This window comes from Kogia breviceps, chromosome 11 (assembly GCF_026419965.1).
Source record: "Kogia breviceps isolate mKogBre1 chromosome 11, mKogBre1 haplotype 1, whole genome shotgun sequence".
NCBI lineage: Eukaryota > Metazoa > Chordata > Mammalia > Artiodactyla > Physeteridae > Kogia > Kogia breviceps.
The window spans coordinates 81,018,924-81,033,424 of record NC_081320.1 but is presented as its reverse complement, the minus strand read 5'-3'; the positions used below and the strand labels follow the sequence as shown (position 1 = coordinate 81,033,424).

General features: G+C 39.5%; 1 protein-coding gene across 3 annotated transcripts in view; it reads left to right on the top strand.

The window, feature by feature from the left end:
* The window catches only part of CLIP4 (CAP-Gly domain containing linker protein family member 4), a 60,924-nt gene that overhangs the window by 18,873 nt on the left and 27,550 nt on the right, over nt 1–14,501 (top strand). For all 3 annotated transcript variants that reach the window (XM_059078772.2, XM_059078773.2, XM_059078771.2), the window contains exons 7-9: nt 848–1,084; nt 3,675–3,810; nt 9,888–10,028. In XM_059078772.2, the coding sequence (XP_058934755.2) occupies nt 848–1,084; nt 3,675–3,810; nt 9,888–10,028 (514 nt within the window). The remainder of the gene's footprint in view (nt 1–847; nt 1,085–3,674; nt 3,811–9,887; nt 10,029–14,501) is intronic.

Sequence of the window (14,501 nt, the reverse complement as noted above, 5' to 3'; positions counted from 1 at the left end):
CTTGGTGGTGCAGTGGTTGAGAGTCCGCCTGCCGATGCAGGGGACACGGGTTCGTGCCCCGGTGCGGGAAGATCCCACGTGCCGTGGAGCGGCTGGGCCCGTGAGCCATGGCCTCTGAGCCTGCGCGTCCGGGGCCTGTGCTCCGCAACGGGAGAGGCCACAGCAGTGAGAGGCCCGTGTACCGCAAGAAAAAAAAAAACAAATCTGAGTCACTCCATGAGTGGGCAGGATGGGTTGAGGTCACAGAGCCGAGGTGGCAGCTCTCAGGGAGTGGAGGGAGTCTCGGGTCTGGGGTTGGGAAGCCAGGCAGTCCCGTGACTTCTGTCTCCAGATGTGCCTTCTCCAGCCTGTGCAGCCAGGCTCGCTTCCCACTAACCGCCTGAGCTCCTGCTCTCCCCTGAGCCTGGACCTCGGTCCCCACCAGCTGAGCTGCCGTGTGTTCCCTCACCTCCCTGGGCCTCTGCACCAGTGCCTCCCAGCGTTGAGGCACTGACCCCTGACCCCTGTGCATGAATAGCCATCTGTGTCCCCGTGTTCCCTGTCCCCCTTACCTGCTTTGTTCTCTCTGCCACTTTTTACCCTTTGATACACCGTACATTTTATGTGTGTGATTATAGTCTGCCTCTCACCAGGCTGCGTGCTTTTTGTGGGTGGCGCTTTTGTTGTCTTCACTGTGTGCCTTTAGCACTTAGAATGGTGTCTGGCAGGTGGTAGAAGTTTAGTAAATATTTTTGAATAAATAAATGATAGATGAATTTAACTTACTTTTTCCAAAAATACTTTTATATGACCGTGTAGAGCTCTGAGCAGATATGAACTGAAAAATTTCTCTTCTCTTTATTTGTAGAATGACAAAGGACAGGTCCCCGCTGATGTTGTCCCAGACCCGGTCGAAATGCCCCTAGAAATGGCTGATGCCGCAGCAACTGCTAAAGAAATCAAGCAGATGCTGCTCAATGCGGTGCCTCTGTCATGTGATCTTTCAAAGCCCTTGCTTCCAAGTTACGATCGTGTTACTAGCAAGGTGATGCTGACGTCACTTGGCCTGAAGCTGGGGGATCGTGTCGTTATTGCAAGACAGAAGGTATAGTCAGTAGCTGCAGTCTCTAAAGCGATGTCCAAGGTCATTATGTGGCCTGTGTGCCAAAGGTGCAGTGTGATTTTGAGGTTGTTTTTTTTTTTTTAAGTTCCATATGTAGGTAGAAGGATACTTAATGGAAAACGTGAAACTTAGATGCACGGTTACTATAAAGCATAATTTAAGAATATAAACTATTCAAACTGAGTAACGAAGACATCTTTATTTGAACGGGAGAAAAGTGGAGCATAGTGGAGCTGCCGAGTGAATTTAGAGGCATCCAGCCTGCAGGTTTTCCCGTGCAGCTCCCCGCTCCCACCCCTCCTCAGTAGTGATTCTCCCACAACTACTACTGCACAGAAATGGAGCAAAGGTGACCCTCACTGTTCCTCGGTGTTTGGCTTCTTGATCCCGCAAATAGGGAAATCTTAGATATGATTTCAACCTGGTAATGAAAATGTATGTGGGAAAGAGGACTCCCACTCCACCCGACTGAAGATTCTCTGGACACCTCTTCCTCCAGAACCTCAGTTTCCAGGTGGCTTTCACTTGTTGCCGTTCTGAAGTAAGTCAGAAGGAGAAAAACAAATACCATATGCTAACACATATATATGGAATCTAAGAAAAAAAAATGTCACGAAGAGACTAGGGGTAGGACAGGAATAAAACACAGACCTACTAGAGCATGGACTTGAGGCTATGGGGAGGGGAAAGGGTAAACTGTGACAAAGTGAGAGAGTGGCATGGACATATACACACTACCAAACATAGGGTGGATAGCTAGTGGGAAGCAGCCGCATGGCACAGGGAGATCAGCTCGGTGCTTTGTGACCACATAGAGGGGTGGGATAGGGAGGGTGGGAGGGAGGGAGATGCAAGAAGGAAGAGATATGGGAATATATGTATATGTATAACTGATTCACGTTGTTGTAAAGCAGAAACTAACACACCATTGCATTGTAAAGCAATTATACTCCAATAAAGACGTTTAAAAAAACACAAAACCGGTTATATGGGGGAGCTGTTTTTCTCTTTTTGGGGCCAGTTGGGAGCTTGGTATGGAGAATGGGACAGGGAGTTTGTGCTTGCATGTGGAATTTCTAACATAGCTACGGCTAAATATCTGGGTGGGTTTGTGGGGAGTGTTATGCACTTTTCTCAGAAAACACTGAAATTTGAACATTTGATTTACTAAGAAAGTTGCTTCAAAAAGGAAGGTAAGCTACAAACTATTACACTGAGAATGACATTTACCAACTTCCACAAGAATACATTCATGGACATTTGTTAGGTTTCCGTTGTCGTATCTGTGGAGCTAAAATACCAAGAAATTATGAACATATAGCATTTTTCCCCCTTTGGATTAATATACAGCTTCTTTAGTATTCCTGTCCTACATCTGATAATGGACTTTTAGAAGAGTTATTCTGTGTTTTATTTTACTGCTTTTTATTTTGAGTAGTTTAAAGCTCTACAAAAGTAGAAACATATAACGAACATGAACATATCAGTCGGCAGCATCGTCACCTCACAGCCAGTCTTGTTTCATTTATATTTATCCTCAGTCTATTGCTTGTCTTTACATTCTGTTAGGACTGTCTTTCAAAGAGCAGGTGTTTAAAATTCTCATGAAGTTCATTTTATCAAAATTTTATTTTATGGATTGTGTGTTTAGAATATCTGAGAAATTTTATACTATGTTTTCTTCCAGATGTTTACAGTTTTAGGTTTTATATTTAGTTTTACATTTAATTCTGAGTTAATTTTTGGATAGAGTGCTAGGTATAGATAGAGTTTGTGTGTTTAGTTCTCCGTGTTTCTCTTTTTTAAAAAATTTATTTATTTATTTTTGGCTGCATTGGGTCTTCATTGCTGTGCATGGGCTTTCTCTAGTTGCGGTGAGCAGGGGCTACTCTTCGTTGCGGTGTGTGGCCTTCTCATTGCAGTGGCTTCTCGTTGTGGAGCACGGGCTCTGGGCACGTGGGCTTCATTAGTTGTGGCACACGGGCTCAGTAGTTGTGGCTCGTGGGCTTTAGAGCACAGGTTCAGTAGTTGTGGTGCACGGGCTTAGTTGCTCTGCAGCATGTGGGATCTTCCCGGACCAGGACTTGAACCCATGTCCCCTTCATTGGCAGGTGGATTCTCAACCACTGTGCCACCAGGGAAGTCCTGTATTGCTGTTTTGGATGGAATTTTTTATAAATGTCAGGTCAAACTGGCTTATAGCTGGTTTCAGGTTTCAGTTTTTCTGTATCCTTACTGGTTTTTTGCCTTCTTGGCTTGATTATGGAGAGAGTGTTGAAGTCTCACTGTGATTGTAGATTTGTCTATTTCTCTTTTAATTCTACCAATTTTCACTTCACATGTCTTGGAGCTCAGTTGTTAGGTACATATAGATTTAGAATTCTTATGCCTTCTTGGCTCATTGACTCTTTTATCATTATTTAATGTCTCTTTTTATCCCTGGTAATATTTTCCTTCTGAAGTCTACTTTGAGAGAATGTTTTTGAAAGACTTCCATGATAAAGTTGCAAGAGTGGGAAACTTAGAATTACTGGTAGTACTCAAAAGTTACTCTGATTCATATTTTCTTTAGGTCGGAACATTAAGATTTTGTGGAACAACTGAATTTGCAAGTGGGCAGTGGGCTGGCATTGAGTTGGATGAACCAGAAGGAAAAAACAATGGAAGTGTTGGGCAAGTCCAGTACTTTAAATGTGCCCCCAAATATGGTAAGTTAGATACTATCTAATTTAATGAGAATTAATATAAAATAATAAAATTTTACTCTTTTATTATTTTTAAATAAAACTTTCTCCCTGGTTACTTATGTAGTAAATGAAGCGACTGCCCTTTTCTTAATTGTGCTTGGGAAAGGGTGTCTTACTAGGAGGGCACCTAGCTCTGGAGACCTTCCTAAATCCTGCTCATGGTGGTGTCATGACTGAAGGAGGGATTTTATTCTTTATTACCAAGGAAATACAGAGCTCTAGAGGTTGAAAAACTTGAAAAATTGAAAAGCAAGTGAAAAGCCAACTTTATTACTGTGCTCCTGAGCTGGGATGATTCTTTCTCTTTCAGACAAATGTTTGCTTTATTTTATATTCTCTGCTTCTCTCGTACACACACACACACACACAGCCCCTGACACATTGATTTCAGTTTGCTTTTGTCACTTACTATGTTGTGAATATTTTTCCTTGTTGTGAAGTACTTTCCCAGAACATTAATTTCCCAGGTTGCGCCGTATTTCATCCTGTAGCTCGATAGGGAAGGCAGTGTGGTACAGTGTTGAAGAGCATGGGCTTTGGAGCCTGACTGCGTGGGTGTGAATCAGCTGCTCTGCCTACCAGCTGTGGGACCTTCTTACTCTTCTTGTGCCTCAGTTTTCTTCTGTAAAATGAGAATAGCAATACCGCAAGAGTTCATGTGGGAATTAAATGTGTTGATAAATATATAAAGCACCTAGAATAGTGCTTGGTTCCCAGTAAGCACCCCCAAAATGTTAACTATTTGCTAGCTGTTACGAATTTATCAAAATCACGAGTTTCCTTTTTGTCATACACTTAAGATGGAGCTTCGTCTTTGGGTATATTATTAAAATTTTTGTTTATAAAAAATGTCCATTACATTAGTTTTAAAAAATATAAAAAAGGAGAAAAAAAATAAAATCACCTGTATATGTTTTCTATTTATTTTTTTTCCACAAAATTTGGATTATATATAGTTCAAGAGTCTGCATTTTTATCTGACATCCTATTATAATTTCCTCAAATCTTTAAATATTGTTTGAAAATGTGATTTTTTATGGCTCAATTTCCTTTAATTTTTCCAATCTGATAGGTGAAAATTTCTGTTTAAATTCATGTTATTCTGACTGTGGTGAAATAAAATACCTAAAATGTTCTATTGTAGCACATGTATATTTTGTGTTATCTTGGCAATTGCCAAGAAATAATTATTCATATTATTTGCCAATTAAAAATTGGGATATTAGCTTTTTAAAAAACTGATAAGAGTTTTTTAAAAATAAATGCATCTTTAGGATATTAAGCCTTTATATTTATTACAGATATTTCGCCCAGTTTGTCATTTGCCTTTGAACTTCATTTGCAGTGTTTTTGGACATGTAGTTTTATGCAGTTGAAAGACTTTTCCTTTATAATTTCTTATAACTGCTTTTATGCTAAGGTAGATAGTTCTTCCTAATCCAGAATTCATTATAGATTATATATTTTATTTTGAATGTTTTAATTTTTAAATACCACATTACTTAATTTGGAGTTTATTTGGTTAGTTGTATAAGGATAAGAATTTAAGTTTAGGGCTTCCCTGGTGGCGCAGTGGTTGAGAGTCCGCCTGCCGATGCAGGGGACATGGGTTCGTGCCCCAGTCCTGGAGGATCGCACATGCCGTGGAGCGGCTGGACCCGTGGGCCATGGCCGCTGCTGAGCCTGCGCGTCCGGAGCCTGTGCTCCGCAACGGGAGAGGCCACGACAGTGAGAGGCCTGCGTACTGCGAAAAAAAAAAAAAAAGAAGAAGAAAAAAAGAATTTAAGTTTAGTTTTATTCTATTAGCTAATTTTGGCAGCTGTCAAGCAGACTAAGGGCAAGATCAAAACCATTAGCAACACAGAGAGCAGATGTAAATCAGAGCCATGAGAAATGCTTAGATTGTAACAATGCATGTGGCTTCCCAGATCCCATCATTCCAAGGAGAGGCATGCTTGGTTAGGACAAAGATGGGTACGCAAGGACCCTGTCTCCATCCCCTTTTACATACTTTACGGCAAGTTGGGGGGCAAGGGTCATGTGTTGGATTATATAAAAATGGGAATAGCCCTTCCTGCTAAGCCAGCTCAGTAGTCTGAGCCAGGTCTTTGCTAAACTGTTAGAACTTGAGGTGTGGGGAGCAGGAGAGGTGGCACAGGAGAAGTAGAGAACCCCCTGACTAAGCAGAAGCCAAAGAATTTGTCTCTTTTCAGCAACGGTATTTTGGGTTTTTTTTCCTCTCTCTAAATCTGTCATTTTCCCTTTGGCTTGTTGTGCTTCCTTTAATATAAATTAAGTTCTTATAAATGCTATAGTCTGTTTTGAGATTGTTCCTTGTCCCATTGATCTGTTAATTCTAGCACATATTAGATTGTTTTGAGTGTAAAAATTTTATAATAATTTTTTAAAGATCTTTTTAAAAGCAGCTTTTGGTTCATAGCAAAATTGAGAGGAAGGTACAGAGATTTCCTGTATACCTCCTACCCACACGTGCACAGTTTCCCTTTTTATCAACATCCCTTCACCAGAGGGTACATTTCTTAGAGTGGATGAACCTACATGGACACATCATAATCACCCAGAGTCCATAGTTTGCCTTAGGGGTTACTCTTTGTGTTGTATGTTCTGTGGGTTTGGACAAGTGTATAGTGGCATGTATCCATCATTGCCATATTATTGAGTGTTTTCACTGCCCTGAAAATCCTCTGTGCTCCACCTGTTCATCCCTTCCCACCTCCGCCCCGGCAACCATTGACCATTTTACTGTCTCCATAGTTTTGCCTTTTCCAAAATGCCAGATAGCTGGAATCATACAGTATATAGCCTTTTAATAATGCCTTCTTTCACTTAGTAATTTGCATTTAAGTTTCTTCCATGTCTTTTCATGGCTTGGTAGCTCATGTCTTTTTAGCACTGAATAATACTCCGTTGTCTGGAGGTATCACAGACCTCCATTATTTCTCCATTCACCTCCTAAAGGATATCTTGGTTGCTTCTAGGTTTTGGCAGTTATGAAAATTTTATTATAATTTTTAATATTTGGTAATACTATTTTTATGTCTTTTAATAATCACCAAAGTGAACACATATACCTAGTTTAATAAGTCAAGTTGTATTATAAGGTTTATTAAAACAACAACTAAACCCTCCCCTGGCTTGCCCTTCTTTCCTCCAAGACTTGTTCTTTAGAGGCAAGAACTTTTTTCGACTTCTTTAGCTGTATCTTCTGATGTTCATATTCATATTTTAAATAATATATGAATCTTTCCAATTTTAGACATCTGTTGACTTCATACTATGAAGAGAAAAATTTGGTGTTCGTACCTAAGTCATTTTTTTTTCTTGGTTTACTTATTTGTTTTGGTGGAGCACATCCTTTACTCCCACAGAGGACTCATGGGGAGTAAATTTGTTGAGACTTTCCATTCCAGAAACATGTTTATTTCTACCCTTAACACTTCATATGATAGTTGAGTGGGATAAGGAATGTTAGGTTGAAATTCATATTTTTTCAGTATTTTGAAGGTGATACTCTGTTGTCTAATGCAATTTGGCAAACTTTTTCTGTAAAGGGCCAGGTAGTAAATATTTTGGTTTTATGGGCCGTACAGTCCCTTGTTGCAACTATTCAGCTCTCCTGTTGTAGTGAATAAGCAGTGGTAGACAATATGTAAACAAATGGGTGTGGCTGCGTTCCAACAAAAGGGTACAAAAATAGGCGGCGGGAGGATGTGGCTCTCAGGCCATAGTTTGCCAGCTATCATCTTGAGCTTCCACTGCTGCTATTTAGAAGTTTCAGAGTCATTCTTTCTTCTGTTTTTGTCCTTTTCCCTGTTTTTGGAAGCTTCTTTGGAAGCTTTAGCTTTTTTTCTCTTTTTTCTCATTTTCTTTTTTCTTTAGAGTTTCTACCATTTTTATTTCTTACTAAAATTTTAGTGGAGTTTGGGAGGAATTGTGGTTAAACAAAATGGATCATATTTATCTAGAAATTCATTACTCTTCTGTTTAAAAATAATTCTTCCTTATGTGTTTATTTTTAGTTATGCCTTATCACTGTATGTCAATATCTGAGGAGAGTCCCATCAGTACTTTGAGTAGCATGAGATTCTGAACAGGAAGGTTAACCCATACACAGTGCACACTTTGGGCTTTGATTATATCCAGTCATTGCTTTAAATTTAGTTTTGGTTTTCTCAAATGATTTAGTTAATTAAAAAAAAAAGGAGAATGAGAGCTATATAGTTCATTCATTGAATGATATTATTGTGACATTAATGACACAGATTTGAAAAATAATTCATAGTCTGCACTCATAAATTATGTTTTGGTTTTCTATTTTTTACAGTCCTTCCTATATCCACACATACAACTTTTCACAGATATAATCATAATGTAATCAGACATACAACTCAGTTTTTGTTTTCTTGATTTACTTTTCGTATATTTCTATATTTCTACATAATCTTTATTGTTTTACTTATTAACAGTGATGTAGTAGTTCATAAACATAGTTGATTCATTTATTCTATTGCCAAATAATTGTTTTCTCCTACTTATAGTATTGTAGTGATGATATACTCAGGTATGCAGTCTTTTCCTCCTATTTGGATGATTTTCTCATAAATTAATTTCCAGAAGTATGTTGGGTTATAGTAGTAAACTAGAAATTGTTTTGGCTCTTGAAGTCTATCTTCTCCTTATAATATACAAACGTAAGTTTGTAACCTTGTTCACACTTCTTAAGTATAAGTATTTCCTTATAATTAATGCCATAAAGTAAATTAGGTCAGAATTTTTGTCTTCAAGTAAGATTTTACAAATTTACATCCCACAGTATAAAATAGTTTATTTCTTCAAACCCTTGGCAACACTGGATGTAATCATCATCAAGCTTGAGTGCGTGTGTGTGTGTGTGTGTGTGCATGTGCGTGTGTGTGTATTTGGCAAGGAAAATAATTTAGAGGAAAAAAATAGAAAGAAAATCTGATAGGCGGGAGACAGAAGAGAGAAAACATTGTGGAGAAGTCAAAAGAGCTAGGAAAATCAGGAGGAAGGATTGTAGAATCTGGTGGAGGAAAGAATTTCAAGATTAGCAGAATAGTAGTATAGTTTGCAATTGTTAGCTATAAACAAAGCACTCACTTTTTGTAATCTTGAGCATTTCATCAAACCTATTTTAAAACAAGTTGTTTTAATGTATTACATTTTAGTCATAATGTGTCTTTGTTAGATTAGGCGTAAACACTGAATGGTAGTGTATAATGTACATATTATGACTTTATTTTTTCTTCTTAAATGTCTTAGCCAAATAATCTTGGTATTTATAGTCCATATTCACTGTTTCTAGTGTCTGTGCATATTTATATATACTGTAATTTTATGCCTGGATAAATTTCTTTTTAATGGAATTTTATACTCCTAGCTGAAGCAAACAGGCAGCCCCCTCCCCCTGTCCCCACATACCTTCCCACACAACACACACTGTATTGTTTCTGTTGTCAGTTGTCAGAAGCTGAGGGCTAAGCCTTTTGGGAAATTACATTTTATACTCAAAAAGATTTTTTAATATCCCTACTATGTGTAAGGCACTGTAGTTAGGTACATTGGGGGAATGCAGAGGGTTTTGTCTTCTAAAGTCTGGAAGAGAGATAAAACATGAACATAAAAAGCTATAATATGGGAAAAAATATGTTCTAAGGAGCTATAGATAAAGTGACATGAAGAATAGTTTTTGTACTATATAGTGCACTGTTATTTGCCAGTATTTAGAAATAATTATAATTCTCTTTTCCCTGAGTTTCACTTAGTGCCTCGTTATGTTATGTGCTTCTTGAATTATTGTGTATGTTGTTAGTCTTGACAACTAGATTGTAAACTCTCTGAGGGTAAGTACTGAGACGTACTTTGTCTCTCACTACAGGGCACCTAGTAGACACTAAAAAAGAACTTAAAGATTTATATTACTGAATGGCTGTACTTGTCCTTTTATTTGAAGTGCTTTTACCTGCTTAATACTAAAATTCTGCATTCTCTTTTAGGTATTTTTGCACCCCTTTCAAAGATAAGTAAAGCAAAAGATCAAAGGAAGAATACAGCACACACTCCTTCTACAAAAGCTGTACCTCTCATCAGGTCGCAGAAAATTGACGTAGCTCATGTAACGTCAAAAGTAAATACTGGTAGGTCAAACCAGAAAGTTTGATGTCTTGTTTGTGTTTTAATTTTATCTGTGGAATGCCTTATATTTAAATTGCTTCACACTTTTTGGTTAGCTGCCTGTGAAACCTGAATGTAATAAAACCTGCAAAGTACTTGGTTTATGATTTTAGTCCCTGACAAGCGTTTCTCAGATTTGTTCCTTGCTTTCTTTCCCTTCTATTTCCATACTTTTTTCACCCCCAATCTAACCTCAAAGCTAGACTTTATACCTCTGATAAGTATTTATGCAACACAACTAGCTTTATGTTTCTCACCTATTCAAGAATTTTAGTGACTTTTTTTTTTTTTTATCAGAAAAAGTCTCAACTCTTGAAACTGGCTGTCAGAGACCTTTCTCTGATGGAGTCTCTCACTGCTTTGCAGTTGAGCTGTGGTTTGTCACGTCTCACTGTCTTTTGTGTACATGGTTCTCGCTCTTCCCTTCGTACTTTCCCTATCTCTCTGGGCAATATTTGACTTCTGCCTGAGGTTTGAGTCATTCTTGACCTCCTTACTCACATCCTGTTTCTCCACGAAAACCTCCCTGATGACCCACCTTGCTTCGGTCTCTTCATTCTCTAATTTCGTATACACTCTAATCCATACCAGCCTGTTGCTATTTGTTATCTTGGGTTTTGTCCTCTGATCGCTTTATTGGGGCAGATCTTTTATTCTGTTAGAAAAATCTTCAACTTTAAATGGACTGTGAGAGTATTTTGTACTTTAGTATTCACTGTAGCACATAGCACAGAATAGGTGCTTAATAAATACTTGCTAACTCATCAATAACTGAAGCAGAAAGGCACTCTACCACGACTAACGGATTTGGTTGGCCTTTCTGCTCTGTTCCACTGGCCTATTTGAATATTCCTGTGTTAGTACTGCACTTCATAATTACTATAGTTTTTTTAAAAAAATAAATCTTGGGGCTTCCCTGGTGGCGCAGTGGTTGAGAGTCTGCCTGCCGATGCAGGGGACACGAGTTCGTGCCCCGGTCCGGGAAGATCCCACATGCTGCGGAGCGGCTGGGCCCGTGAGCCATGGCCACTGAGCCTGCGCGTCCGGAGCCTGTGCTCCGCCACGGGAGAGGCCACGACAGTGAGAGGCCCGCGTACCACAAAAAAAAAAAAAATCTTGATATCTAGTAGAGGAAAGCCTCCTATCTTTTTCTTGAACAGTGTCCTGCCTGTTTGGCCCTTATAAATCAAACTTCCTTATAAATTTTAGAATAGGTTATTAAGTTTCTTTAAAAAAAAAATTTGGGGCTTCCCTGGTGGCTCAGTGGTTGAGAATCCACCTGCCGATTCAGGGGACACGGGTTCGTGCCCCGGTCCGGGAAGATCCCACATGCCGCGGAGCGGCTGGGCCCGTGAGCCATGGCCGCTGAGCCTGCGTGTCTGGAGCCTGTGCTCTGCAACGGGAGAGGCCACAACAGTGAGAGGCCCGTGTACCACACAAAATAAAATAATAATAATAAAAAAATTTAAAAAAATCTGTTGAGAGAGAGATGGGGGGCAGGCGAAATAGGTGAAGGGGATTAAGAGGCACAAACTTGTAGTTAAGAAATAAGTCACAGGGATGGAACGTACAGCATAGGGAACATGGTCAGTAATGTTGTAATAACTTCGTAGTGACAGAGGTAACTAGACTTATTGTGGTGATGAATTCATAATGTATATAAATGTCAAATCATTATGTTGTATACCTGAAGCTAATATAATATTTATGTCAACTATACTTCAATTAAAAAAACAAAAAGGAAAAATAAATAAATAAGGTGATAAATATATCTCTAGGGCAAGAAAATATTATTTTGCAAGTACAAACTGGAATTATGTCTCAAAAAAAGTGCTTGTCACAAAATTAAAGTTTTTTTTTGCTCCTTAATAGAAAGTTAACTTCTAGACAGATTAACAAATTATGTGACAAATTAACAAATTATTTTAACGTTATTTTTAGTGTCAAAAAATAAAAATATCTGTTGAAGTTTTAGTTGGTGTTACATTTAAACCTTAAATCAATTTGAGAACTGACATCTTTACAATATTCGGTCTTTTAATTGTAAGCTTGGGATATTGCTTTATTTAATTGGGTCCTTTAAAAATATCTCAAAAAATTTTATGATTTTTCTCTACAGATATTTTGTACTTGTTTTGTTAGGTCTATTCCTAGGTGCTTTATACTTTTAATGCTCTTGTAAATGGTATCCTTTTAACTGAAACCCAGAAGTACACAGCAGATATGGAAAGAAAACTCAAAGAGGAGCCCTCTATTTCTGGTCTGAAGAGCAGGACAGGGGTCTCCTGCTAGACAGAAAGTGCAGGGAGTCCCTGTTTTCTTTTTTGATTGATCTTTTTTACATCTTTGGTTCTTTCCCACCACAGTCCCTAGGCAGTCCTGCTTGTTGTCATAGCAGCAGGGGATGGCCACGCACCTAAAACCCCAAGGGAGGGGGAACCCTTGTTTCTGGCCAGAGAAACTGTGGTCCCAAGTACATGGATGGAATCCCCATTAGTTTTTCTTCTTTTTTCTTACTGCTTTGCCCCATAGGCAGAGTCAATCTCAAAAGGTTATATGACAGGGGCTTCCCTGGTGGCGCAGTGGTTAAGAATCTGCCTGCTGATGCAGGAGACACGGGTTTGAGCCCTGGTCCAGGAAGATTCCCACATGCCGCGGAGCAACTAAGCAACTAAGCCACAACTACTGAGCCTGTGCTCTAGAGCCCATGAGCCACAACTACTGAGCCCGCATGCCACAACTACTGAAGCCCGTGTGCCTAGAGCCTGTGCTCCGCCACAAGAGAAGCCACCACAGTGAGAAGCCTGCACACCGCAATGAAGAGTGGCCCCCGCTCACCGCAACTAGAGAAGGGCCGCGCGCAGCAACAAAGACCCAACGCAGCCAAAAATAAAAATAAGTAAAACAAACAAACAAACAAAATGGTTATATGACAGAGCAGGGAAATTAAAGCCTAGGCATTCTACCCAGAGTATCAGGAAGGGGTGCCTCTGGGAGCAGGAAAGTGTCAAGGAGACCGTGGTGAGGAAGGAGCTCAAGAAAGTGATCTCAGAATGGTGGGCTTACTGCCAGGTTGTGTGTGCATGCGTTTGACCACGGGCTTCGGTCTCCTGCACAGACCACTGCCCAGGTCTCAGACTGACTACTGGGTGGCACAGCACACGAGACAGATCCCAAATAGGCTTTGGCGACTGAACTGACATTGAAGCCACAGTCACAGAAGATGGGTAAGAACTGCCAGCCTGAAACTAACTGCCTGCTAACTGTCAAATGCTTGCTAAAACAGAACAGAACAAAACAATCAGCACTCTCCATAGAATTTAAACAAGACCCAAAGTCCTATAAAATAATGTTCATACTGTACAGGATACAGTCTAAAATTGCTCAAAATAGGAAAAACCAGGAAAACCTCACTAACTCTCAAGGAAAAAGACGATCAAAAGATGCCAGCCCTGAGATTATACAGACATTTATCAGATAAAGATTTTAAAGAACATATTATAACTCTCTAAGAATTAAGGGTGAACCCTCTTGAGACAAATGGAAAATTTCAGCAGAGACATGAAGATATAAAAAAAGAACCAGATAATTCATGTACACACGCACACACACACGAGTACAAGTAAAACTGATGTAATCTAAGATTGGTGGATTGTAGCAATGTCAGTATCCTGGTTGTGGTTTTATGCTATAGTTTTGTAAAATGTCACCTTTGGGGGAAACTGGGCAAAGTGTACAACAGGTGTCCCGGGACTATTTTTTACAACTGCATATGAATTTCCAGTTATCTCAAAATTTTCAAATAAAAGGAAAGACTCAAATGGATACTTTAGGACTGAAAAATATAACTGAAAATAAGAAATTACTCTGGGGGTTGACTTCACAAAGTCTCCCTTCCCCACCCCACCACCCAGTTTCTGCTGTTGTGGTTCTGGCCCTCACTCCTGGCCTCTGCTTCCAGTCTCTCCTCCTCTGGTTCCTTCGAAGCTTTGCTGTCGGGGTAAAAATGTTATTCACCTGTGACTGTTCATGCCAGTCCTCCTTCCAAAGCCCGTCAGAGGCTCATTCCTTACTGAAGAGCTCCGGTTCCTTTGCCGGCACCGTTACCCTCTAAGATTTTGCTGTGGCCCATCTATCCAGGTTACTTCTCCCATGTCCCCCCAAAATCCATTTTATTCCAGCCAAAATAAACTCATCCTTCTCTGATCCTGTCTTTCTTTAAGTTTTGTTTTTTTCTTTTTGTCCATCCGTAATGGTTACCTTCAGTTCTTTCTGATCAGACCTCCAGTATTCACTGGAAGAATCTGACCTATCTCTCAAGACCCATATTGGAATATGATCTTCTCGATGAGGCATTAATTTATCTTTATAACCATGATTATTGTCTCCTCCTTCTATGCTAGGGCTTATATCAAACATGTCCTCATATTGTGGTT